The sequence below is a fragment of the Microtus pennsylvanicus genome, chromosome 2, assembly GCF_037038515.1.
Source record: "Microtus pennsylvanicus isolate mMicPen1 chromosome 2, mMicPen1.hap1, whole genome shotgun sequence".
Taxonomy (NCBI): domain Eukaryota; kingdom Metazoa; phylum Chordata; class Mammalia; order Rodentia; family Cricetidae; genus Microtus; species Microtus pennsylvanicus.
In genome coordinates, this window is record NC_134580.1 from 10770414 (window position 1) to 10797660 (window position 27247).

General features: G+C 48.3%; 3 protein-coding genes across 3 annotated transcripts in view; 1 reads left to right on the forward strand and 2 right to left on the reverse strand.

Moving 5' to 3' along the window:
- Positions 1–992: 992 nt before the first annotated feature.
- Positions 993–11433, reverse strand: Tob2 (transducer of ERBB2, 2). The gene is made up of 2 exons (XM_075960089.1): positions 10544–11433; positions 993–4712 (listed from the first exon to the last, which is right to left on the reverse strand). The coding sequence occupies exon 2, from the start codon at positions 4626–4628 to the stop codon at positions 3591–3593; it is 1038 nt and encodes a 345-aa protein (XP_075816204.1). The 5' UTR covers positions 4629–4712; positions 10544–11433; the 3' UTR covers positions 993–3590.
- Positions 11434–17163: 5730 nt separating this feature from the next.
- Positions 17164–24160, reverse strand: Phf5a (PHD finger protein 5A). The gene is made up of 4 exons (XM_075960092.1): positions 24034–24160; positions 23400–23423; positions 22711–22877; positions 17164–17753 (listed from the first exon to the last, which is right to left on the reverse strand). Exons 1-4 carry the CDS (start codon positions 24083–24085, stop codon positions 17664–17666), a joined length of 333 nt encoding a protein of 110 aa, XP_075816207.1. The 5' UTR covers positions 24086–24160; the 3' UTR covers positions 17164–17663.
- A 97-nt stretch (positions 24161–24257) lies between these two features.
- Aco2 (aconitase 2) overlaps positions 24258–27247 on the forward strand; it is a 42563-nt gene continuing 39573 nt past the window's right edge. Inside the window, exons 1-2 of the mRNA XM_075960090.1 lie at positions 24258–24283; positions 24648–24916. Of these exons, the coding sequence (XP_075816205.1) occupies positions 24881–24916 (36 nt within the window). The 5' untranslated portion in view covers positions 24258–24283; positions 24648–24880. The remainder of the gene's footprint in view (positions 24284–24647; positions 24917–27247) is intronic.

Below are 27247 nucleotides of genomic sequence, written 5' to 3' on the forward strand. Positions count from 1 at the left end.
TTTGGAGCCTGTTCTGGAACTAGCTCTGTAGACCAGGCTGGTCTCGAACTCACAGAGATCCGCCTGCCTCTGCCTCCCGAGTGCTGGGATTAAAGGCCTGCACCACCACCACAGCCCGGCCCTGAGACAGGGCTTTTCTTTCTGTGTAGCCCAGCTGGCTTTGTGTCTCCTAGCTATTGTTCATGTTTGGGTGGGGAAGGCAGTAATGGCTTGGCTACAGAGTCAATGCAGAACTTGCCCACTTTGCTCCAAGCTTTTCTTCCCTGGCACTCAATGCCACGGTTCTTCCTTCACAGGGCCTGACACTACCCACTCTGATGAACAGAGTCAGAACAGACTCAAAACCCTGGCTGACCACTTACTAATTTTGTGAATTTAGGGACGCCACCTAACTTGGAACCCACGTCTAGGCTCTAAATTGGACAGAATGTCTTTACCACTGGGCTACCATGAGGATGAAATGACTCAATGACAACTTCCCAGATCCCTGCCCAGGCCAGCCCGTGTCCCAGGACAAGGACATGGCTGCTTTTGAGCCCCTGGCTTATGAACACGACCTCACCTCTGAGGCAGCTCAGCCAGCACTCCAGCTGGGGGTGCGGCACTGAGAACCCAAGCAGTAGGCCAATTTGTTTAGAAAGGCCCATACTAAAGACCAAGTGGCACAGGGAAGGGGAGAGTATAAATGTCAGATCCAAGCAGGGTGGGGGCCACCCTTATCTTCATCCTCCAAGGTGGCTCCTAAGAAATCCTCCCAGCCCTGGCTGTATGGCACTCAAGGCTGAGGAACAAGGGGAGGCAGGGTGGGGTGGCGGTTTGCAGTGTGGAAAGGACTGTGGTAGTGGGCACACCACAGGGACATGAGGTCAACTGTGTCTACCAGAGGTGAGTCACTGTGTCGGTGACTAACAGTCTCCTGAGGCCCACAGCAGTGGCCACCTCTCCATTCCAAAGGGACCCCAGAAACAAAACAAGCCAAAAGTAAGCAGGAGGCTATTATATATCATGCTTTTAATACAAACTTAAAAAAATCTGGAACAATATAAACTGTACAGATTTGATCAATCTTTGTTTTGAAACTAAATCTCTAAACACACCAATGTCTCATTCCAAAATATTGCACAACGTTCTGAATACAAAATGTCTTGATTGCATTTTTCCTTCACTAGAAAAAAAAGGTCATTGCCCTGCTCCCAGGTTCCTCTCTATGGCTTCCTCGATGCCTATTTCCACCCTGGGGGAGATGCTAGAGCATCGAGAAAAAGACAGCATTCTGGACTGACAGCTGACATTCTTTTTTTTTTTTTTGGTTTTCCGAGACAGGGTTTCTGTGTGGTTTTTGGAGCCTGTCCTGGAACTAGCTCTTGTAGACCAGGCTGGTCTCGAACTCACAGAGATCCGCCTGCCTCTGCCTCCCAAGTGCTGGGATTAAAGGCATGCGCCACCACTGCCCGGCTTGACAGCTGACATTCTTAACAAGACAATCCACCTTCAGTTTTGCTCCTGGATGATAGGGATAGAGAGGATGGGAAAGGGGAGGAAAAAGGTTTCATGTTCCTATTTTTTAAAGTTTGTTTTTCCTGAAAAAATATTGGTTTCTCTCCTCTTTTTAAGAAAAAATCTTGAAAAGAAAAAAATTACATTTCTTACATTAGAAATATACATATATTATATACCTCTCACATTTTACAAATGTAGCAAATTATTCAATACAAACAGACACCAAAAAATGTAAAAAATAAAAAAAAGTTTTTCTACGAAACCAGGTAAATTAGTGCAGAGTTTTATTTTTTCTTAAAAAAAATAAAATTGAAGCAAAAATGCCTAGATTTGCGATGAGACACTGAACTGGGCCCAAAAGCCCAATCCAAGAGTCATGTTCCTGAACACTCATTTTTCTTCCTACTTCAAAGACACAAGGGGCTGGGCTCTGGTCTCCCCATGTGTGAAAAACAAGCTGGCTTGGGTGCAGGTGGTATCTGTGTGCACGTGGGAGGAAGGGCTGGAAATGGGGATAAGGCAACACCCAACTTGTCCCAGAGAAGTTATCCATCCAGGACTGTCACCTGTATGGGCGCTGAGGATGAAGGGCCAGGAGGCCCAGAATGGGCTGGCTAGCAACAGATGGTGCTGGGCTGAGAACTCAGGGCCTTGCCCTGCAGGGGGAGGTAGAGCTAGTGCCCAATGCAAGGAGATGGGGTCGGCAGTGTCGGTCTGGGCTCAACTCGCTGCCACAGCAGTTCCCACATGGAGTCCCTGGGGAGAGTGGAGTAGGAGGGGAACCAGGGGCTTCTCTTGCCTGCCCAGGAGACCATATCTCACAGCATCAAGGTCAAGTAGTGCCAGGTGAGGGCAGACACAGGCTGGCAAGAGACAGGAACCAACAAGTTCTCAGATGGGTGCAAATGCATTTACACCTACAACCAAAAATCACAAAGTTTCAAATTCAAGGCTCAGTACTGCCCACCACAGGCTGTGACTAAATTCTCTCCCTGTCCCTAGCCTGGGCTAAGGTCACACAACAGTTGCTGAAGTCTAGGGACTCCTCTTAGGCATCAGGCTTGGGTATTCCTCCCACCCTGCTGAGAATTTCTTTTTTTTGGTCAGAAACAAAAGTGTAGATCCCTCTGCAGTTTGGAAAACGAGCTCCTTATGCAGTGCTTTCCCTGGAGTTTTTTAGGCTTAACCACATCAGCCCACCACATACACTGCCCTACAACCTTACAAATGGACTACCACTCCACCCTGGGCCCATCCTCCAGCCTTGCACATAAATAAGTACTTGTTGCAACCCAGAATCACACCCAGAGAGGGAAGGTCCATGTGGCTTGGAATCCTCTAGAACACGACAGCAAGCCACACACACCCACAGGCATGAATGTACACACAAAAACACATACACTTACTCCTACCTCTATACTCTACCCCAACCTCCTCGGGGAAAGGCTGTACCGGAGAGAGGGTACAGGCCAAGAAGGGGTGAGGGATGGGGCCACAGGACAGAGAAGGATTCCAACTAGAAAAAGTGCTAACCTCCCTATAGTCACAGAATTTAGCTTTAGGGGGAGGGTGTCAAGTGGTCAGTCAGCAGCTCCTGTGGCCCAGCATGAGGGAGAGTTGAGCCTAGGGCCAGACATATTTGGTGGCAGGGCCTGAGAAGATAGTGTAGAGGCCATAGACACGGGGCCAGCCTCTCCCTGCTCCAGGGTATTGTCTGGTTCCAGCTGCTGCTCTTCCTTCCCTGTGAGCTCGCACACACCAATCCCAAAGGAGCACGAAGGAGGGAGTGGGGAGCAGCAGTTCACATCTGGACCATTCTTAGCGTAGGAAACCACTAATTAAAGATGTCATATAGAAAACTACATGTAACAAAAAAAAAATTACAAAACTCAAACCAAATGAAATTAGAGGCAGGCAGGAAAACAGCCAGGGGCTGAGTGAGACACAACTTTGTGCTTTGGGAGCCCCCTCCTACTCTGTGCCTGGGCCGATCTTTTTCCTAATTGTGAGAATGAGAAGATTGGAATCTTTTTGTACAGTTCTCTTTTCTGTGGTCGTGGGTGCTCCTGGCCTGGCAGACAGGAAGATGGTCAGTTGGCCAGCACGACAGGCTGGAAGGGCTGGCTGGGGTACTGCATGGTGTTCAGGTTGTAGCTGAGGCCTTCCACGAAGGGTGTTTTCTCCAGGAAGAGGCTGTTAGTGCCGCCTCCGAACACCTGGGACACATCAAAGCTGCTGTGGTTGCAAGTGGCGGCTCCACTACTCCCGAAGGGGACCGACGTGCTGCTGCCTTGGCCATCCACCCCATCAAAGAAGAGGCTGGATGAGCCGCTGCCGTTGTACACAAACTCCTTGGCATTGGGTGAGAGCTGGGACTGAGAGGCCGGACTGGCTGTCATGAGGTTCAGTGAATGCAGAGACAAAGAGAGGCTCTTGTGCTTCAGCAGGTTATTTGTGGGCGAGCGGGCCATGCGAGGCTGCTGCTGCGGTGGCTGCTGGCCACTTGCCCCACTGCCAGCCACACTTACACCATTCGACGCTCCACCACCCTTCTTCATCTTTGTGGAGCCAAATTTGGTGGCAGCAAAGGAGGCAGTAGTGAAGGTGATAGGCTGGGCAGACCGGGGAATAAAGGTGGGGCTGGGTGACTGGCCAAAGGATGGTGATGGAGAGTTGGACAGGGAGCTGTCCTGGCTGCCGATGGGCACAAACACCTGGGCATCAGGGTTGAAGCTGCTTTTGATCTCCTTGTCCAGCTCTGGGGCACCACCACCCTCACTGTCATCCAGGTACAGGACTTTCACAGTTCCCTTCTCTCCAATCTGGTAGGATACCTCGAAAGGGTCAATCCAGACACTCAGCTCTTCGGGCACGTTGGCACGCACATCCTCCACTGCTAGACCACTCCGCTTGGCAGCCAGCTCCACCACAGGGTCCACCATCTCCCCAATGTGGACACAGCGGAAGCCAGAACCCTTCAATGGCTTCTCAGGGTACCAGTGGCCTTCATACTTCTTTTTCAAGAGCCGTTCCAGCTCCTCCCCAAACAGGTCTGCCCGGCGCCGTGGCAGCTTGTTGTATAAATAGGAGATGATGAAGTTTAGGGCCACTTTGATCTCCAACTGCATGATCCTCTCTTGGGCAGAGAATCAGCACAGGACACGTGCACAGGCCAAGAGCAGCGGCGGGAGCAGAAGATGATCCAGAGGGTTCTGGGAGGAGAGAGAAGAGAGGATCATGGTGAATACATATGCAGAAAGGCACCCAGCATACACTACCCAAGCTGCGACAGTGTGGTAACCAATGACAAAGCACAGGCGGAAGAACACCAGCTTTTGATTACACACATCTGGTGTTACACTCCTTTCTTTCTGAATCTATATAGCTCTGGCTGGCTTACAACTCACCTGTGATAGACCAGGCTAGCCTTGAACTGCTCCTGTTTTCCAAGTGCTGGGATTACAGGCACGCATGATTACTCCTGGCTTTGGACAAATCCTATTTCTCTAAACCTTAGTTTCCTCATCAGTAACCTGAGGTCCAAGGATAAAGCTCTCCTCTACACTAGGTACTTAGTAGGCACTTAAAATGGGAGTGCACTGTGCTTTCCTCCATTTGGAGAATTCAGGACGCTCTCAGAATGACATCAAATAACTAAGGAATAAAACCAGGCCCCCAGTCCAGGATCTAAGAAGGCTCTTGCTGTCTCTGCAGCGTCTCCATCAAGTAGTGCCCCAAAACTGTCAAATGCTTGAAGGCATAAGTCAAAATTTTAGCTGTCCTCCTTAAACTGAATGTGATACAGGTCACTGAATATGAAGGGCACTGCCAACTTTTCACTGGGGCTCAGGCTTCAGTTGCATCCGTCTGTCACCCTGGACCCCATAGGTGTGTATGCTTTGGGCTCAGTCTGAGTTTACAGAACAATTTAAAAACTTGGTAGTTTTTAATTTACATTTCCACTCAGCCTCAGTAATGGGGACAAAGCCACAATCCTCCAGAAAAAGGCAAAATCTGTCAAAAGCACAATCTGACATCTCACAAGGGAACTGTTGGACCAGGGGTGCCTAGGGGACGTGCAGGAAGCAGGGCCTTGGTGGCTGGCAGGGCATTAAGAGAAGCAGCAGTATGGCCTGAGGGAATCTCCACAGTTTCTGGCAAGGTTGCGAGTGATGGCAGAGGGAGGAAATTTTCCATCACCCTACAGCTTCCAGCTGGGGACCCATCACCACTCAGCCTCCTGAGGACTGTCTGACCACCTGTCCTCGGCACCAGATCAGTTTATCAAGTGTTTGGAGAATCCCGCGGAGGAGGCAGCCCAGGATAAACACTCGGATTGTTATTTTGGGACTCCTTCATAGCCAGATCCACTGAGGTCAAAAGCTTTATTCTCTAGATCTGAGCAAGCCTCACGTTTCAGGAAGGCGACCCACCTTCTTAATCTCATTTTCCCCAAAAGGATGGCTTCTGGACTCCTGCTTGGGGAGAAGCTGAAGTGAAAAGATCCCCTCTGATGGCTGGCCCCCTCAGGAAAAGGCAGAGCATGTCTCTAGCTAGACCTTTGGGCAAAGCTATGGCTGCTGAACACAGCAGAGGCAAGGCTGACCAATGACCCGCCAAGGGCATTTTCGGTCCTGTGTGGAACTTAGGGCTGGATTTTGATTAATGTTCTTCCTGGTTCTGGTCTAACTCTAGGTTTGAGAATCTTGAGTTTTCATATTAATTCTCAGGCCCGGGCCCAGGGCTCTTATGGGGCATGCTGAGAACCAAATCTTCAGAAGACTTGTGGGGTGCGTACACCAAGAAGGCACCCAGAGTCCATCTGCAGTAGCATCTAAGTACCCCATTTATAGTCACCCTCAGTAGAGGACTGAGAAAAAGTAGGGAGCTGCGGCTCACAAATCAGGGAACCCTGGTTTCTTCATATACTCACGACCAAGATAGTTAAGATAGATGGGTTCTAGGGTCCTTTTCAGTTTAAAGAAAGACCAGTTAGAATAGGGGATGTTAGATCCCTTTAATCTCAGCATTTGGGAGGCAGAGACAGGCATATCTCTGAGTTTGAGGCCAGCCTGGTCTACAATGAGTTCCAGGACAGCCAGAGCTACATAGAAAGACACTGTCAAAAACAAACAAACAAAAAAGAATAAATGGGGCCCCAGTTGATGAGGATTAGGGCCATTACCAGATGCGAAGTTCAAAGCTAGTTCCTATACTGTGGGCTTCTCCCATATGGGAAAGCAGGCCAACTAAACTAAACCAAGAACTCCTATGTTCATGCAACTCCTGCCTTCTGAGTTGGTAGCCTCAGAAAGAAGGTTCCAGGGGCTGGAGGAATGACTCTGGAGTTAAGAGGACGCGCTGCTCTTCCAGAGGACCTGAGTTTGGCTCCCAGGGCTCATGCCAGATGGCTCACGACACTCTGTAACTCTAGCTCCAGGGAATCTGATGCCTCTGGTCCCCGAAGCTTCTGCATTTATTTACACGCACATACCCACATGAAGATACACATATCTATGTGTAATTGAAAATAGTAAGTTAATAAAAATGAGTGGAGGTCTGAAAAGACTATGGTGGTCTACTACCAGTATGAGGAGACGAAATCTGTGAAGAAAGAGGGCATCAGGTCTCAAGAAGACGCCTACAGTTGAAGGTCATGCTTCCAGAGAATTTTTGGGAAAGTAAAACGGACTCAATGTCAGCATGACACTTGTCCTCAAGGCACTGTAGAGTCTCTTAGTTATTCTACCCAGAAGGGCTTCTACGCCTTTCCAGATGTTCTCAAATTTTGCTGTATAATGGCCTTCCAAGTATTAACCCCTGAACAGTACAGCCTCAAAATGGGAACGTTCTAAATGTAGGCCAAAGTCCCTGAGAAATAAGCCTCTTGCCCCAAAATACAACAGAGCCACTGTCATTGTCCTTGCCCAGAGAACCAGTACTTGCAGTGCGAGCAACTAAGGCTACACACCCGTTCACACCTCGGTGGGGCTGCTGCACAAACAAGGAAGCACAACACACCCTCGGCCAGAGGGCGATGGTGTGGAGCCTCACAGAAGGCCAGGTGACTAGACCGACAGTCTCTGCTCGACCAGCTCAGACTCTAATTTTGACTTCAAGAAGCTTATGGAGCAGAGGATTAAAGCCCTGGAACAATCTTGTCTTCAGCTAAAGACAGGAGGAGTGACCATTTGGCTGAGTTTGTTTCTTAGGAAGCAATGGACAAGTTTTAGTGCTTATCTATAAAATATTTATGGAAGTAGGATGAGATTAGAAAGCTCAGAAATAACCACCCTTCAAAAAAGGAACCAGCAGATTTGTTGAGCAGCTGCACAGGATTCAGACCTTTTTCAAAACACTAGAAAGGTAATTAAAAAAATAAAATAAAATAAAGGAAACGTTGAGTAGCCTAGCGTGGTGTCAGTCGGGAGGCAGAGGCGGATCTCTGTGAGTTGAAGGCCAGCCTACATAGCAAGTAACAGGCTAGCCAGAGCTACATAGAGAGAAACTGTCTCAAGAAAAGAAAATGTTTAGTAGTAAAATCTCATTTTGACAACGTACTACAAAGTTGCAAGCAAGCTAAGGTGTGCAGTGCTTGTAATTCCAGCAGCTAGAAGGCTGAGACAGAAGAGTCAGAAGTTCAAGGTCGGCCTGTGCTATATCCACAAGATATATGAAAAAAAATTTTTTTGTCCTAATACTTTTTTCCTCCTTTTTTTTTTTCTTTTTACTTCAGCCATGGGTTAAACCTCGACTCAGGACCCTTGTGCTGATGTGTATTTTAGTGTTTAGGAGAAAGACAAAACGGAACAAGGAAGGAGCTGTGGAGTTACATAAAAGTTTCATCAATAGAGAAACGAGTGAAAATAAAAAACAAGACTTAAATAATGAGACTCACATTTTAGAAAGGGAGAGGTAATGGTGAAGAATCTCTAGCTCGCCCACTCCCCAAAATTCAGGTATCTCAAATGCCCACCATCTAAATCAATCAACTTCCAAGATTGAGGTTAAAGCATAGAGGAGCGCTTTTAACCCGGTCCAGAGAACAGCCACCGAGGACAGAGAACCAGGCACAGGCAGCTCCCCAGGGATCAGTCCTCCCAGCCCAATCGACAATACAGGTAGCAGGACTTCCAGGATATGTGCCGGGTGCAACGGACTTAGACCCTAACACCACCTCTGGGGCAGTCCGGACCACCCGGGCCATAGCACAAGTGTCCTGTCTAGCGAAAGGCTCTCTGGGGAGCTCAGGGGCCCAAGGCTCGCCTCACCCAGGACGGCGCCGCGCTCAGCACTCTGGGAGCCGTAGTCCTCAGGCCTCCGGGCGCGGGTAGGGACTCGTAACCTACTTTTTGAGCACACTACACTTCCCTGCGCACTACGCGAGCGCCCGGCCGGCTAGACCGCGCATGCCCGGCACCAGGACCTGGCCAAGGGTCCGAAGCGGAGGAAAAGTTTCCGATGCACATGCGCGCTGCGGGGAGTGGGCGCTCCCCCTCCCATCGCCGAAGACGTTTGGCATAGATCTGCCCAGAAGGCCATTCACCGGCTATCCTTTCTCCCCACGTCCATGTCCAGGCTAGACTCCAGTAACTCCTCTTTCTCTTCATGACCTCCCACGCCTACTAAATTAGGGCTCTGCGACTAAGGGGGCTTTTCCTGGGTGAAGCAGGTGGGCTGGGATAGAGAAGGCCGCCCCTCCGGCTCCGGCCTCTTGATCTCAATGGACTGTCGCTGTCTGGAATAGCTGTAGGAACAGTGTATACAAGGAGAAACGAGCCATTTTCACTTAATACCCAGTAGGCACGGCTCCAGCATCCCCACAGCCAGGAAGGGAATGGCTGGAATTAGATCCAATTCTCCAATCCTGTCGGCCAAAGAAATTCCTAGTTAAGCTATGGGGAAGCGCCCGGTCAACAATAAGGCCTGAAGCCAGTGGGGTCTAAGCCTCACCCCACTTCTAATACAAGTCTGAGAAACCAGACCCAGGTAGAGGAAATGGGAAGAGGTTCCCAGGCAAGCAAACAAAATCCCTACATCTGAAACCTGGGCATCTTCTAATACTCAGAAATTGCGAGTCTCCTCCCACTGCAAGGCCTACCCTAGGACCAGACTTACCAGCTCCTTGACAAACCTCCCCTGCAGGGTGTTAAAGCTCCCTAATCCTTCCTCCCACACCAGCTGTTTGCCCCAGTGCTTAAGTGAGGGATGGGGGTAGGCGCCCAGGCAAGCAACAGGGTTTTTATTGTTGTCAGGAAATCAAAGAGAAACCCACTCCCAGACAGAGTAGGGTGAATGGAGAGGAGAGAAAAAGGTTAGGTGCTGAACTGGCACCGGAAACCCTGTCTGCTGATCCTTAAGCCTGCCTGCTGTGTAAGGTTCTGGTTGCTCCCAGGGGAGGGGAGGGGACGGCTTGTACACTGTCCCTCTGTCCATTCTCCCCTTTCCCTCTTTAGATTTTGGCTAAGGGCGCAGTGTATATCCTCTCTGAACAGAAGGGGAAGTTTTAAAAATAGGGAGAGATCAACAGAATTAATACACTATCGGACAGGCTCTTTGGGTACTTTTTTCCGCCCACACAAGATTATAAAGAGATCAACCTGCAATAAATTGTTCAGCAACGAAAGGGCAGTCTCACTAACCGGCCCAGTCACCAAAAAGGGGGTGTCCAATCTCCCATCTCAGAGGTCCCAAAGAGCGAGAAACCAACTGTGTTAATAATCACCGCCCCGCTTCCCCTCACATGGGAAGGCGGCAGAAAAAAATGAGGATCGAATCCCCTTCCTTCCCCTAATATATTTAACGCAGACCAGAGTTTGGTTTCTTTGCGGGGAACAAGGAAAACCTAGAGAGTGAGGCGTAAAGAAATGGGGAAGGAGGTTAAGGAGGAAACGCACTCCGCCCAGGAGAGGGCCACACTCAGAACTAGGTACCCTACTATCAAAGAGTGATATCAGGGAGAGCCCCACGGGCCGCTCCAGAGAGAGGCGGCAGGGGAGTGGACCAGTATGGGCGCCCTCCGCCCGCTCGCCCGCGCACTCACTCGGGTCTCCGCGAAGGGGCGCTCTGCAGGCCGCGGGACGGAGGTCTCTCGCCCAGCCTCCCCGGCGCCGCGAGGCTGAGGGCCACGGTGTCCTTTTACGTCGTTGAGAGGGACGAGGACCGAGTTCATGTGATTCTTGCCGCTGTTTCTGGAGGTTGAGCTCGCCGGCGACGGTGAGGGGATGGCGGGCCCGAGGATAGCACCCGTCACGCGGTGGATGGAGGCCGGCCCGGGACGTGACCGGCGGGCAAGTCCTGTCCGTCTGGCTTCTCGGCTCGAACGACACTGAGCGCAGACGACCAGCACCTTCCCGCGCCCGGGCCCGAAGTGAGCAAAGTCAATGAAAAGTTTCACCCTCAGCAACCCTGCGCATGGATCTCTTTTCCCCACCCCTGAGTGATACGTCCCTCCGCCCAGCCGGGGCGGGGCGGGACTACTTTTCCTTCCGTGAGGCCGGGACTACTTTTCTTTCCGTAGCGCCCTTAACCCCTCGCAGCCTATTTGTGGGTTGGGATCCAGATAGCGCGCTTAGTGCAGCAGCGATCTTCTTATGGCGGATCCTCTAGACGCAGCCTGCCCTGCCATGTCCTCAGCGGGGCTGCTCGTCCTCGTGGTCCAATCGCCTCGCCGCGCGATTTCTTCTCTTAAGGCTCCATAGCAGTCTGAACTCGCCATGTACGGTTTTTACCGGTGTCGACCAAGCTCAGGGAGGGTGGGGACCAGCCCGGGACACAGCAGGCCGTCAGGGACTAGTCTGCGTACAGTGGATGTCCCGGGGAGGGACTGCGTCACCGGGCCCCCGAGGACTCTCGCACGAGTCAGCCCCGCACCAACCCCACCTCCCACGGTCCCCTGAGACCATGACGGCTCGAAGCTCCAGCTCTGACGGTCCCCGTGGCTCGCCGTGCCCGGTTCCGATCTGTTCTAAATTTGGGGAGATGGGGGCACGATGCCAACTCTAGATGGTTCTGAACCTGAACCAGGGCTGCCCTGAGTTTACTAGCGTCGCCTTCCTGGTGGGGACGGGGAAAATCGAAGGGAAAGGAGGGGAGGGGGACGAGAAGATCAAGGACCAGAAAAAGGAGCGGAGCACCAGTTAACCAATGCATTCTCAGCCTTGAAATTTGGGCTCCAAACGCCAGATAATAGCGCTTGGGCACGCGTGACCGCGATCCCTCTGCTGCGGCCCTTGTTCTCTTATGGGCAGGCTACTCCCACACGGGAGAACACGAGAGCCACGTTCCTTCTAGCAATAGACGAGTCGTAGAAGTGCCAGCCCTGGCAAGGTGAGCAGAATGTTCAGCCCGACAGCACTGGGCAGCGAAGCGTGGCGCCCCTGGGCCCCCGGCCCGGACTTTGGTCACTCACTCCACTCTGCGGTTTTGTGACAGTAGCCGCTCAGAGATGGGGGTGGTGGGATCTGTGCTGGATTGAAGTCACAGGACTGGACAGTCAGAACACGAGCCCGGAGGACCGGTGGCCTTATGTACAGCCTTCCGTCCCGTCCCCCCCCCCCCCAACCCGCCTCTCCGCTTTAGGTAGCCTGTTTTCCAATTCTTCAACCCGTTTCTTTATTCACTTTACTGAGAGTTCTGGTACAACTGCAGCCTCCGAACACACGTTGGGCGGTGAGATCGGGAAGTTACAGACTGTGAATCGTGTGCATTTTCCTTGATCACTTTGGTAAAGGCAGAGAGCAACGACCAGAGGCACCGAGATTTAAATACTCTCTCCTGAACAGGAGAGAAACGCCGGGAGTGAGGGCAAACTGCCGTGCCAGGGAGGTGGGAGGCAATCTAAGCGCATGTGTACCATCCCCCCACTCTCCCAGCTGGCCGGCCCGGGGACTCCTCCTGGGATTACTCGTCTCGTGCGTCAGAGAGCGTCATCACACGCCCCTCTCCACTTTACCCTTCCCTTTCTGCACCCCTGCCCGCCGGAGTGTTCCAGCTCTGCAGGGAGACCGCCCACCAGGATGAAAGCTAAAAATAACACAGGCAACCCAGCAACAGCCCTCCCATTGGCTCCCAAGCAGAGAGAACCGGCGTCTGATTGGGTTATGGATACAGCTTCTGGGAAGCGTGTATTGGTTTAAGATATCGCAAGGGATGCTGGTATTTGTAGTCGGTAACTAAAAGCAACCATGGTAATAGGTGTGTTTATATCCCGGTTATGCCATCTAATGTTTATCCTAGATATAATGCGTCTTTCCTTTTTTTGATTTTTGAGACGGGGTTTCTCTGTGTAACAGTTCTGGCTGTCCCTCTGTAGACCAGGCGTCCTTGAACTCACAGAGATCCACCTGCCTCTGCCTCCCGTTGCTGGGATTAAACATGTGTGCCACGTTAAGCTATACTTAAGTTATCCTTAAAGCGACAAATTTGTTTCTTCATCCCTGAAAACATGGAGATCTTGTGATTTAAACAACACACTGTATGTAAAGCCTTATTCAAACAGGTCCGTTTCCTTCCCCAAAAATGTCTGAATCCGCAAAAGTTTTATTTTTCATCATGATAAATTGGCCAAATTGCAGCCTATAAACACTAGTTGGTGTGCATTTCCCCCTGAGAAACCTTCCAAGACCGAATGACGAGAAAGTTTAGGATGAGCTGGTCAGAACGGTCAAAAAGTTTGCTTAAGCAGATAAACGGCAGTTAGAGGCAGAGGACCTTGAGCCTCTGCGCTTTTATTTGAATCAGCCCTGGGCAGCGTTTCCCACAACAAAAATCCCTGAGAAACCCTGTCTCCTTGGTAAATGGGAGTTTTGAGTAAAGGTTTGAGCATATAAATAGGAAGGATAAAATGGAGGGAGAGAGGTAATGACCCTTGTGAATTGCTGCTGCCTCAAGTTTTTTGGTAAGAGGGAAATTTTTCTCTTTCCCAATGTGTAATTTCATCTTGCCGGGGCTTAATTGTAAACTGAATTACTACTCGAGCATTTGGGAGTCCCCTCCCATTTAAATCACCGTATGTTGAAAGACAGGCATTCTACTTCCACAAGGGTCAGCTCTGGAGCCTGCAGAGGGGTGGGAACACCTCTCCTGAGAGCAAAGCAAATCATGCCAGTAACTATTACTAGCAACAGGCAAAGCTGCTCATAATTGGTTCAATTAACCCAAGGTGAGTCACAATTTTGTACACAGGTGATTTTTTTTTATTGTTTCTTTGAAGTCATCCAAGAAGAGTTTCTCTGATTCTTAACATCTACTACTGCTGGGTAGAAGCGAGGACAGCCATGACAAAAACTGGAGTTTTAAGAAAGGGTGACTATACATCAATTCTGGTAAAGAAGAGCGGAAACCACGGTTTTGTAAAAATATCAAAAGGTGGTCTTCAAAGGAACAAATAGTTTTAGCTTTGGTGGTGTGGTGGCCACTTGGGGATAGCATTCATAAGGAATCAAGGATCCAGGAAAAGATGGAAATAATTTGAGTTTTTTTAGTTTGTTGGGGGGGGAAGACACATAAAAATTACTCCAAGGCAAATAATTTTTCATATTTACATCTGGCATGACACTATTAAAAAGCTGCAGGCCAAAACAGTAGCACTTAGCCTGAAATTTAGCCAGTTCCATTTGGTTTCCTGGGAATTTTACTTTACAAATGGCTCAGTGGGGTGGGTGTGGCGCTAACAGCCCATTCCTGTCATCACCCCAGCACTCATAAGGTAAAGGTGGGATTGCTGCAAGACGTAGATCAGCCTGGTCTCATAGTGAATTCCAGAACCTCTAGGGTTCATGGCAAGACCCAGGTCCCCTAAAAGGCTGCAATATGATCAAAATATAGTCTATACATGTGTGAAATTCTTAAAAAAGTAAAATACATTGAAAAAAGTCGCTAATTGGAAGGTCAAGGCCAACATCTGGTGGGTGTATTTCTGATATACATTAACACATTGTACTGTAGCTTTATGTTGATACATGTCTTCCTCCACGTCTCCATATACATACATAGCAGTAAATTTGTACACATTTTTATTTCAAATATTTGTGTATGCACATTTGTGGTCACTTGTCATGGTCCACAGGTGGTGATCAGAGCTTAATTTACTGGAGCCACGTCACCTGCCCTGGTCTCCCGTTGTCTTTTTAATTTACTTATTTTTATGTATGTATTGTGTTTTGTATGAACTTATGTCCAGGTGTGTGGTGCGGAAGCAGTGCCCATGGGGGCTAGAAGAGCACATCAGATCCCCTGGGAACTGGATTTACAGATGGTCATGATCTACTATGTAGGTGCTAGGAAATGACCCCTGATCTGAAAGAGCAGCCAGCAGGTGCCCATGGAGACCAGAGAAAGGAGTGAGTTACCCTGGAACCGGAGTTCTGGGAGGTTGGGAGCAGCCTGACTGTAATGCTAGGAAATGAACTCAGATTTTTCTACAAGATTAAGAACTCCTTTTTTTTTTTCTTTTTGAGGCAGGGTTTCTCTGTGTATCCTTGGCTGTCCTGAAACTACCTCTGTGGACCAGGCTGGCCTAGAACTCAGAGATAGATCTGCCTGCTTCTACCTCCCAAGTGCTGGGATTCAAGGTATGTTACCACCAGTTGGTCCAAAAGAAATTACTCTAATACCCAAGATAGACGCCCCGCCCCCCAAAAGAAGGGGAGCTGGAGAGATGGCTCAGTGGCTAAGAGCACTGACTGCTCTTCCAGAGGCCTCGGGTTCAATTATCAACACCCAAGAACTGTTGTTACTCCAAGATCTGACAACCTCACACAGACAGACATGCAGGCAAGACACCAATGACTATTTAAAAAAAAAAAAAGAAAGTTTCAAGCGATTTCACTTTATCCAGTTGCCGGTCACTCAGGTTGCTAGTCACTTGCTGGCCTGGGTTTGAACCCAGGAACCTTATGCCAAAAAGCACTCTACCACTAACTGAACACACTGAAGGCATCCTTAATTCATTCTACTCTTCTGTCTCTGATCAACCAGAAAAAAAACATAGCAACACTGGGATTAGGATTAGAATATTAGCTGACAGAGAAATAGATTCAGTTGCTGAGTTGAACTTCATCGTGAAGGGAGCATGCCCTCTGAGATAGTTTTGAACATGAATGTAAGCTTCCCAAATGGTCTGTTAGTGGCGTTCCACTGAGGCAGAATAGTGTGGCTTAGAGCACATTTCCTTCAAACTAAAGCTCTAAACCACTTGGTCAATAAAGGCCGAGGATATGCCGCAGTGGTAAGAGCACACACGCACAGGTCCTTAGTTTGATCCCCAATGTCACCAGACAGAAAAAATAAGCAAAGGCAACGCCCACTCTCACACATACACCATTTGTTACTATCTAAAGTAAATATTTTTAAACTTACTAAAGAGTAAGTTTGGGGGCTGAAGAGATGGCTCAGCACTTAAGAACACTGCTCTTTCAAAGGTCCTGAGTTTAATTCCCCGCAACCACATGGTGGCTCACAGCCATCTGTAATGAGATCTGGTGCCCTCTTCTGGCCTGCAGGCATACATGCAGACAGAAGACTGCATACATAATAAAGAAATAAAATAAAAAAAAAAGAAAGAAGTTTGGTCCGGTAGTGGTGGCGCATGCCTTTATCCCAGCACTCGGGAGGCAGAGGCAGGTGGACCTCTGTAAATTTGAGGCCAGCCTAGTCTACAAAGCAAGTTCCAAGACAGGACCCAAAGCTACAAAGAAAAGCTGTCTTAAAAAACACAAACAAAATAGATTAAGTTACAAACTGGGAGCGGCAGCCTAATCTCAGTAATTGGGGAGATGGGGCAGAATTTCCAAGGCCTGGGGAACACAGCCCAGCTAGAGGTAGAGCAAGAGCCTGCCTCTGAAACGGGCAAACAGCAGCAACAAAAATATCAATTACAACTCCTAATCTGGAAATGATCGTTTTCTGTTTCTTCTGGTACTGTAGAACTGCCCCAGGTTCCATGAACACAACCCTAGGTTTCAGACCGACTACCTTTCCAGTTTCCCAGCACAAACACGTCTTGCACACCCTACCTTTGTTTGCCTTCAAGGTTACTTATTATTAATCAACGCTGAACATGCCTTCAACTGGGAAGAACATAGCTTACAAGGTGAAAGTTAATAACCACCAAATGCTTCAGGAACAGAGAAAATGCTACGTGGGAGTACAAGGGGAAATTAGATGGCAGGCTGGGAGATACATGAGGATGTATCGGGCACAGGTCTGAGTGATGGGCGGGAGGAGTTAGCGAAGCAGGAACACCAGAGGGAGAGCAGGTTAACAAATAAGGTACACTGAGGCAGGCAAAAGCACAAGTTCAGGTACTGAGGAAGAGCCCAGTGGCCACAGCACAAAGAGGGCAAAAGGGACAGGTGACATAGGAAGACCGCACCTGGAAGCCTGCAGGATTGATTAGCTTTATCCCTGTGGTAAAGACCTTGTCTGCTGTTGGGAGGTACTTTCCAAGATGGTTCAAGGATCCTTCCTGTGTACCCTATGGCTTGGAACAGATGTTTCTGTTTTGTGTTTTAAGACAGTCTTGAGAGAATCCCCCAAGCTGTTTCCAGTGGCAGGAAGAGGACAAGGCACTTCATCAACCCACAGCCTCTATTATAGTTTCCTCACCAAAACCTGGGTGACTAGGAGGTAGACTCAAGAGTTAGTGGGGAAGCAACCAAATACCAGAAAATACACACCACCTTTATTAGAACAACAGACGTTCCAATTTCTAAGAGGAAAATAACACGAACCAGCGCCACCTGGGAAGTGTCACATCACATCATTGCTGTGATGGATCTCGGCCACACCGAGGGTCACGGAAGACCACCACCAGCATAGCTGCTGCAAGGCCATGCTTTCGCCTGTGGTGGCTTCGTTGTCAAGGGCACAGATGGAAGACTCGTGTGGAGAGAATCAGTATAGAGAGCAGAGCCTCGCTTCTCCAACTAGAACAAAACAAACTACAAACTAACAGTCTGCTAGAGTGCTCTGTGAAGAGCCCTCTTCCATACCACCAGCACCGTGAGGGAAAGAGGGGAGGGGGGGGGGAGGCGGCAGGACATTAGCTCTAGCAGGCTGTTCTGGCGACACACTGGCTCTGGTCCCTTCTGCTGGTGGTAGTAGGCGTCTTTTCTGGTAGCTGCAGCAGCTTGATGGGGGAGGAACGAGCCGCCCACCCATCACCTCTTCTTGAAGCCGTATTTTTTGCGTTCATAGAACAGGTCTGTCTTAGAGCTCCCCAAATTGACAATCTTGGGGCAACCGTCTCTCTGAAAAACAGAACAGAGTTGTTAAGTCCTTGAAACTGACTCAAGAGATTTAAGGTTAAATTTAGCCCAGGAATAGGAAAAGTATCAGTCTTCACCTCAGCCCCAAGAGCTCTCAGTCCTCGTACAGAGGCAGGTGGATTTCTGCAAGTTTGAGGTCAGTGTGGTCTACAAAGTGAGTTCCAGGATACCCAGGGCTGTTACACAGAGAAACCTTGTCTCCAAAACCAAAAAAGAACCACATAATCAATGTGTTTTCGCCCATAAACGCAACAGACACCTCTATTTACTGAACTAGGGGAGCTTCTCCCAGATCAGTCAGTACTGTCTCTCCCCTAGCGTTTATGGGTTTAAAGACCACTTTTAAATTTAAAATAAAGGCCAGGTGGTGGTGGCGCACGCCTTTAATCCCAGCACTTGGGAGGCAGAGGCAGGTGGATGGATCTCTGTGAGTTCGAGGCCAGTTTGGTCTACAAGAGCTAGTTCCAGGACAGGCTCCAAAGCCACAGAAAAACTCTGTCTTGATTTAATCCCAGCACTCGGGAGGCAGAGGCAGGTGGATCTCTGTGAGTTCGAGACCAGCCTGGTCTACAAGAGCTAGTTCCAGGACAGGCTCCAAAACCACAGAGAAACCCTGTCTCGAAAAACCAAAAAAAAAAAAAAAAAAAAAAAAAGAGAAAAACTCTGTCTTGAAAACAAAAATTAAAGAAAATTTTTACATTGATTTAGTATGTGTGTACACATGCATGCCACGCTGTGAGCGAGCATAGCTAGGACACGAGGTCTCAAGGCACTTGCCAGCCTCTAGAAGACCATCCTATAGCTTTAGGGCCAACTGTCTATTCACCTTTCCAGTTTTCCTAAATAAAACGAAGTAGGTGAGAATGGAAGAAACAGCAAGATAACAAAGTAAAAAAAATATTTCTCAGCTTGCCATTTCTCAGAGATGACAGTGAGGTGGTTGGAGGAAGTGCATGGAATAGATCAAGCATTCTGTCAGGACATTCACACTGCCTTCCATCTCCAACAGAATAATGACTCGCAACTTAAAGTCCACTCCTAGTCAACATTAACTCCACGTCAGAAAAATGCGACTGCTGAGGAGATGTCTCAGTGAAGCGGCTGCTACTAAGAGAATCTGGGATGTGCAAAATAGTAAATAAATGAGAATACATTTTAATTCCACAACTGTTCACTATTTTCCTTAGTCTCTGGTTGGGATCGGGGCCAAGGAATTTGTTTGCTATCACATCATGAGAACGTACAAATTAGTCCTCTAGTACCAGGTAGGAAGATATTGGTGGGTCCTGGAAGAGTTTCTGTTTTGTACGACAGGGTATCCCAGACTGTTTTCATTTTGATTTTTGGTATTTCAAGACAAGGTTTCTTTGTGTAGCCATGGCCAACCTGGAACTCCTTATAGACCATGCTGGCCTCAAACTCAGAGATCTACCTGCCTCTGCCTCCCAAGTACTAGGATTAAAAGCATGCACTACCATGCTCAGCTCCTGGTTCTTGGTTATTTTTGAGGTTTTGAAAAATTAGCAACGAGGATGCTCAGCTTACTGACCTAATTAGCTACCTCATAAATTATAGAAGCTGCAGGAAGAGAGGAACAATAAGGGGTGTCTTCTGAGGCAGGAAGATTTCTGCCCAGGAAAAAGCCCAGGCACTGCATCTACATGGTCATCTGTCTGTAAGGACGAGAGGCTGGATCATGTCACGGAACTGCTTTGTGTTCCTTGGAAACTAGTGCTGGGTGATGTGAGCTCGAGCTCAAGTGTCCGCAGAATGCTCTTGTATAATGCGAAGTAGGTGAAGTGACGTCTAAAATAATTCTCGGGGGCAGAATGAGGGACAGAGATCCACAGGTATCAGATCACAGGGCGCACGCAGACAAGTGAGATGGTGATTACCGTTTAGTAAGCATTCTCTAGTTCCAAGATGAAGTCAGATACAGACTCTAGCTGCAACTGAAGTCCAACAAACTGTTGTCTCTACATGGACCCTTTAGCTTAAGAACTGTGTGTGCCTCCTCTTTCCCTTACATTAAGTACTTCTCAATTCCTAAGACTCAAATGTCCGTAGGGTGGGGGTGTCTCCCAGGAATACTTCACAGGCGCAGTACCAGAACCAGAGTATCATTCTTGTATTACAGACTAGGCACCGTTACCAAGACCTAAAAAAGGAAAGATCTACAGCTGTAGAAGACAGAAGACGATAGAGTTTAGGGCAGGAGAGTGTTCAAATCATCGAGTGAAATTATGATTTCACACTTCACCATCAACTTTCTCCTTTCCCCAAACAACAGTGGATTCAACAGAGTAAATAGTACTTTTCAGCTGCTCTAAATGTCCATCTTAGGCCAGGCCGCCCTTCTGTTCTCTAACAAAGACAGGGAAAAACAGCAGGCAGATAAAGTTATTACTGCAACTCAGGCAAGCTGTCTTCTTAACACCACATGACCACACAGACAAACTGACATAACAAAGAAAGTCAAGCGAACCAGAGCAAGCCCTGCAGCCATGAGAACGGTTGAGCAGACTATACCACAGGAGTCACTCATTATCCTGTGATGTTAGCATGCATGCGGGGAGCACGGAGAGAAAGCTCTCAATTGGGAACTCGAGCTAAATGCCTACACGTGGCTTCCCCAATCAACTTCTCCTGCATGTGGTAAGACCTGATTTGATGTCTACCTGCTACTCCATATTTATCCTCTTACGTTTGTGAATTATGTACTTCATGAAGTCATTCAAAGCTGAAAGCTCAGCTAGCACAGATCATTTTCCGTACCATGTAGAACCCCCCCCACCCCGCCCCCAAGGTCCTATCTGGCTTCCAGTACTGGTGGTGGGTAGCACCCAAATGTGGAGTGCTGAGGCGGCTTGGCTGGTTCTCTTCATGAGCATACACCAAAAAGGACGTAGGAAAGCACAACATGGTGTCATGTGGACACAAGGCTCAGTCAGACAGCTTGGGACAGAGTAGAGAGACAAGGATAACCTCTACTTGCATGGTCATGTGGTGTGAGGAATAAGGAAGAGATTACATCCACAAACCACCTACACTTTGCTCATGCCACTACGAAGAGCACATATTGTGCCTTATTACAGATACTCTAGCACCTCTAATAGTTCAGTGAGACCGTATCCTACCTCCTGTCACTTTTTTCACAAGAGAAACATGTCTCATTGCCAGTACCTACTACTATACTAAGAATAAGGTTAAGCATGCCTGTAGCCTGATCTACAAGTCACTGAGTCTTTTTTTTTTTTCGAGACAGGGTTTCTCTGTGGTTTTGCAGCCTGTCCTGGAACTAGCTCTTGTAGACCAGGCTGGTCTCGAACTCACAGAGATCCGCCTGCCTCTGCCTCCCGAGTGCTGGGATTAAAGGCGTGCGCCACCACCGCCCGGCTAGTCCCTGAGTCTTGCTCAGAGAACTGACGGCTACTACACATTTCCTTTCCATACTACACACCTTCAAGAAACAAAAATCTAAGGAAGACCAGCAATCAATCCATTATACATCACCAATGTTTTTACTTTAAGCTGGTATCAACTAGAACTATCCCTAATTCAATTTGTTACCCAAACTGCCCTTTATCACAGTAAATTCAAGAGAACTGAGCTGGACATGTAATCCTAGCACCTAGGAGGTGGAGGCAGGACTGCTGTGAGTTTGAGGCCATCTGGACTATGTAATGAGGACCAGACCAGCCTAGGACACCAAGTAAGACCACCTCAGTGATATCTGCCCCCACTGCTGGCAAAGAGAACTCTGATCGGTGTGCGGGTACAAACCTGTAACCTCTGCAGTCAGGAAGCAGAATCTTCAGTTACAGACTAGCTACACACGTAACCCTATGTCTAGCATGAAAAAGAGGGAGACAGAACTACTGAGTGTTACTAAACATTACCTATGTGCTTCTGGTTACTCATAAACATAGGATGCTATATGTAGGTAAGAATAACAAGCCAGTCTGTAGGCAATGTATGGGGAAAAAAAAAGAATAACAAGCGGGTGTCGACGGCACACGCCTTTAATCCCAGCACTTGGGAGACAGAGGCAGGAGGATCTCTGAGTCCCAGGCCAGCCTGGTCTACAGTTAAGTTCCAGGATAGTCAGTGCTACACAGAGAAACCCTATCTTGGAAAATCAAAAACAAATAAAGAATAATAATGAGCTGACAAATGGCGCAGTGGGGATGCTGGCTAATCTTATGCCAACCTGACAGAAACAAGCATCTTTTGGAAAGAGGACACTGCAACTGAGAAAACCCACTCGATTGACCAGTGGTGCATTTTCTCGATTGATGACTGATATGAGAGAGCCCAGTCTATGTGGGCAGCGCTACTTGTGGGCTGGTAATCTGGATGCTCTAAGAAAGCAGGCCCAGCAATCCATAAGAGAGCAAGCCAGCGAGCAGTGATCCCCCTCGGCTTTTGCTTCAGTTCCTGCCTGCAGGTTCTTGCTTTGAATTCCATCAATGATGGACTGCTAGCTGGAGAGGCAGGAGAAATGAGCCCTTTCCTCCTCAGTCTGCTCTTGGTCATGGTGTTTCCCCACAGCAATAAACACCTAAGACAGCAGGTAAACGCACTTGCCAAGCACAACAATTTGAGTTCAACCGCGGGACCAGACTTTAAAGGGAGAACTGACTTCACAGGTTGTCCTTTGATCTCTACACATGCCCATTTGCCCATGCAAGGGCGAACAGAGAAAAGGGTCTCCAGACTGCTGAAACTAATACCAACTTACTCTTGCACTCTGTCCTTGATACACAAAAAACTGCTCTTTATTAGACCACACCCAGTTTGGCGCACAGGCTTGAAGAAATTACCTACACAATTAGCTGAATATTGCAATCTCCATAGACCAAAAGAGACGGCCATGGATGGTAAAATGGTCCAAAGTAAAAGGAAGAAAGGCCAGGTGGGAAGCTCAGTCCACACTCACATCCTTCTCCTGGATGGTGCACTCTTTACAGTAGTAAGCATCCGAGACTCCGGGACCTCCACAGATCACACACCGGCCCTGGTAAGACCCATAGTTACACTCGTCACATATGCGAACCAGGGTGCAGGGTCGCACGTAGGAATCACAAATCACACACTTGCCATCACCTGCAAAGAAAGGAGACTGGAGTTATATACCCAAGCGATTACTTCCTACAGAGCTTTCCTCGGTTCTAAGGGGGAAATAACTAGTCTCCTTTTGACAGTGACTTTAGACCTATCTTGACAGCATAAACCTTATCCTGTACCGACCTTACTTTCCTTCAGCATAAACAAATGCTAATTCATATAAGGAAAGAATTTGGAGCTCTAAGTCTATGTAGTTATCGTCAACTGAATACATGCATCTTGCACACACACTGGCTTGGGAAGGTTGACATTACTCTGACGGTTCTTACTGTCCAAAAGTAGACATCTTTTTTCAAAACCTAAATATGAAGTATTAAAAACGTGCAAGCTAAATTGGGAGGGTCATGGGGAAGCCTTTGGTGGTAGTCAGACATTTAGTGTTCGCGGTAGCTTGGCATAGCTATTCAATGTTTCTTTGCTGTTCCTCTGGAATTAATGACTTGTTGGATCTTCAAAGAGCAAAGAAGGAAAGCAAAGGGTGAGCGGGCATGTTCTGCTTACATTTTTCACACAATCTTCCGATAGCTGCAAGATCAAAGATGGTAAAATTAGAGTTAAAATTAAAATTGCTATTTATGAATTGTTATTTATCAACGACGTTGTTCCTCAAGCTGAGGATGGACGATGGGGCATGTAGCAATGACTACACTGAGCTATGCATGATAGCTGTCTTATTCTCCTTTTTCTCCCTCTCCCCCGCCCTCCGCCCCCTTCTGAGGTAAATTTCCGTTGTGTAACCTGGAACTACTTATGTTGTTCAGGCCAGCCTGCCTCGAACTCACATCAATCTTCCTGCCTTCAGACTCCCAGATGATGGGATTACTTTCTTGACATACCACGCCCGGCCTATGCTCCTAAATTTTGCTTCGCACCAAAGCCTTGTCCCGAAAGCTGTCCTGAATCCTCCCAAGTCCAAAGCAATCCGGGACGGCCCTGATGCTCCCGCCAGTTTTAGACCCACATGCACACTCCCGCCCTCTCATCAGATACTACAAACCGGAGCGCGCTTACACAGACCGTAAGGCGCGAAACGTGGAGCCCCCAAACCAAAGCCCGGAAGAGAAGGTGAATCCTCCCAGCCCCCAGTTTCGTATACCATCCCACTCAAACAGAAGGGAGCAGGAAACCAACTCACCGACACCAGCCTGCTTACGGCAGAAAATCAAGTCTGGATGATGTTTAGCCATAACTCTTTCCCCAGCCGGCGGCCGGAAGCTTAGCGAATTTCCGCTCGACCTTTAACCTACACCTAACCGTTCCTACGCCCACTTCTCCATGATTGGTGGTTAAGATGTCCATCAGCGTTAACCCACCATTACACCAAAATCCCGCTAGATCTCACGAGAGTTTCCTCGGGCGGGCTCTCACCTTGCCATACATAGCAGGTGCTTCAAAGACATATTTTTTTTTCTCCTGATTTGAACGTATAACCCGATATTTGTTCTTGGATAAAATTTCTACACATGGCCGGGTGGCGGTGGTGGCGCACGGCCTTTAATCCCAGCACTCGGGGGGCAGAGGCAGGCGGCTGTGAGCTCGAGTCCAGTCTGGTGTACAGAGCGAGTTCCAGGGCAGTCAGGGCTGTCTCGAAAAACAAATCAAAGCAACAACTTTTTTCTACATATTACTTTTTGTGTTCGGGGATGAGGCCAGGGCCTCATGCATGCTTCCGCAAAGAATGCGGGTTTGGGGTATCTTCGATGAGTCTCAGGAGTGAAGGATGACCTTGAACCCCTGATTCTCCTCCAGCTCCCAGTCCCAAGTGCAAAGGTGACCGGACCGCGCGCAAAGCCAAGCTGCCAGTTCCCAGCTCTGCCCGTCCTGGAAGTCCCGCCCATTGCACTCCCTGGACCCTGGCTCCGGGAGGCAGATCCGCTCGTCAGCGTGACGCGCCCCTCTGGAGGCCACGCCCCTCCCAAGGCCTTTAAATATGCCGTGTGGCACGTCACTTTCACGCGACCTCATCTTTGTCAGTGCACAAAATGGCGCCTTACAGCCTACTGGTGACCCGGCTGCAGGTGAGCGAGCTCAGATGTGTGGGTTCACGGGGGCGGGGAGCCTGCTGCTCTGCCCGCGGCGGTAGGCGAGGCCAGGCGAGGCGGGCTCGACCCGGGGCTGTACCTCTCCCTGCGGCAGCGCCCTTGTCCTCTCCTGCTTCGTCCTAGGTCAAGGCGTCCCTGGCCCAGTCACTTCCCCGTCCCCGCGCGGCCGGATTCTAGAGTCTAAGCAGCTGCAGCCTGATAAAGGGTGAGGGCACCCCTTAGTTTCTGAGGGCCGAGGTGCCCGCTCCCCTAGGATGGTTTTCTGTTCCTCAAGGTGAGGACAAGGTGACTGGGGGGCGCGGTGGTTTGGGTTCTTCCAAGCCGGGTTCTGGAAGCTGTTACTTCCCATCACCAGCAGAGACTTGCCAGTCGTGCGTATCTGTGGTTGCCCGGCCTGGAGTTAACACCCAGTACTACCTTTTGAGGACACTCGGGGTCACAGATGCAAGAAGGGGAGCGCATTCTGGGCCCCGTTGTAGTAAATAATCATGAAAACAGTGCTCTCTCATCTGGGTACCACTCGTCAAGATTAATATTACTTGGTTTATATATTTACCTGGCGACATAGATGTCAGGTGATTTTTTTTCCCCCAACTCGATAGGTGGTAAAACTGCAGAAAAGTGGATGAAAGTTCTGGCTTTCACGGTGTCACTAAAGTGCCGTGGCCTGAGCAGTGACCTGCAGGCCCTCCGTTCACCTCCTTCACTGCAGCCTAATGCCACAGAACTGCCTGGACCAGGGTGTGGTCGTTTCTGTTTGTCAAGAGTACAAAGTCAAGTATTTCGAATTCACAGTTAGTTGCTTTTCAGATACTAGGCGGAAAGATGAGAAGACTCAGCAGTTTGACCTTGACTCTTCTGTTAGGACACTTCTAGAAAGTTGACTATGACTGGCAGATGGCTTTTCACTCCTAACTTGACAACCCTAAGAAGGTATATGGAGTTTGCTGTAAAAGTGTGTATTTCATCAATAAAAATAAAGCAATGAAATACCTTGTAGACATTTTTGGTTAATCTTTTGTGTATCTGCTTTGGACCAAGTGGCACATGTTTTAACATAGAATTAATTTTAAAAATTTATGTGCTCAGGAACCATTATCATTTGAAGTTATTCTTTTATCACATTACTTAAAAGTCTAACTGTAAAATAAAACTCTTCTTTATCTGAACAAATCTTTGGAATTTTGGCCAAGGTAGCGGATTTGCAGCTGAATTATCTCTTCAGTTCCATTGTTTCTTTAGATAGTAGGGGGTGTTTTGTCCTGATCTTGTTGTCCTGTGATTTAGTGGAGTCCAGAAAAGATCGTTTAGTAGGATAAATGACTTTTGGGTATGGAACAAAGATATAATGTCCCATTTGGACTATGGAAAGTGTGTGTGTTAGAATAGTGGAGAAAGAGATCTGGGCTATAGTTCATGCCCTGTTCTGATCCCATGACCTTGCAAATGTAACTTCCTATGTCCTTTGTCTATCAGTTGGGAATGGGCTTCATTAGACATATTTATTGAGCACTTAATTACGGGGAATTAGAATGTGTTTACAGTGATGTCGTTCAACCTCCTTTATTTACATGTGGTGAATCTAAGCCCTTGAGAGACCAAATGACTGCTGGAGTCAGGATTACAATCACAGTCCCTTAGATGTTCATTCAACTAAGGTGAATGAGTAGTATTACGTCCTGTGCAATATGCTGCCACACTCAGACAGCAAGGCAGTCTCAAGTGATGCCCCGTGATTTTGTACTCAGAACATCTTTCGTTGACCGCTTTTATGCTTGATGCATTTGAGAAGTGATGGTTAATACCTTGGTAGCTGTGTCCAGTCAATCTCTAGCATGCACTGAGTACTTCATAAACATCACTGACTTTTTCTTTTCTTCTTTCTCGTTTTGGTCTTGCATTTAAGACTGGTTCTTACCTGTGTTCCTTGGGCTGGCCTTAAACTTTCAATTTTCCTGCCTTAGTCTCCTGAGTGCTTGGAATATAGACACATGCCATCATGGCCAATAGAAAAATTGGTAAGAAGACAACCCCAGAGTTTTTGTCTTTTTCCCAGTGTACGTATGTAAGTATGTATGTATGTATGTATTTTTTTTTTGTTTTTTGTTTTTTCGAGACAGGGTTTCTCTGTGGCTTTGGAGCCTATCCTGGAACTAGCTCTGTAGACCAGGCTGGTCTCCAACTCAGAGATCCGCCTACCTCTGCCTCCCGAGTGCTGGGATTAAAGGCGTGCACCACCATCGCCCGGCTGTATTTTTTTTTAATGATTTACTTATTTACTTATTATGTGTACAGTGTTATGCCTGC

Bases quoted from the DNA above. Each gene is read 5' to 3' on its own strand.
- Tob2 (XM_075960089.1), bottom strand. From the start codon at position 4,628: ATGCAGTTGGAGATCAAAGTGGCCCTAAACTTCATCATCTCCTATTTA.
- Phf5a (XM_075960092.1), bottom strand. From the start codon at position 24,085: ATGGCTAAACATCATCCAGACTTGATTTTCTGCCGTAAGCAGGCTGGT. The intron at 23,424-24,033 runs GTGAGTTGGTTT...TTGATCTTGCAG, and splicing joins CCGTAAGCAGGCTGGTGTCG to CTATCGGAAGATTGTGTGAA. The intron at 17,754-22,710 runs GTGAGTGTGGAC...TCTGTTTTTCAG, and splicing joins GCACCATCCAGGAGAAGGAT to AGAGACGGTTGCCCCAAGAT.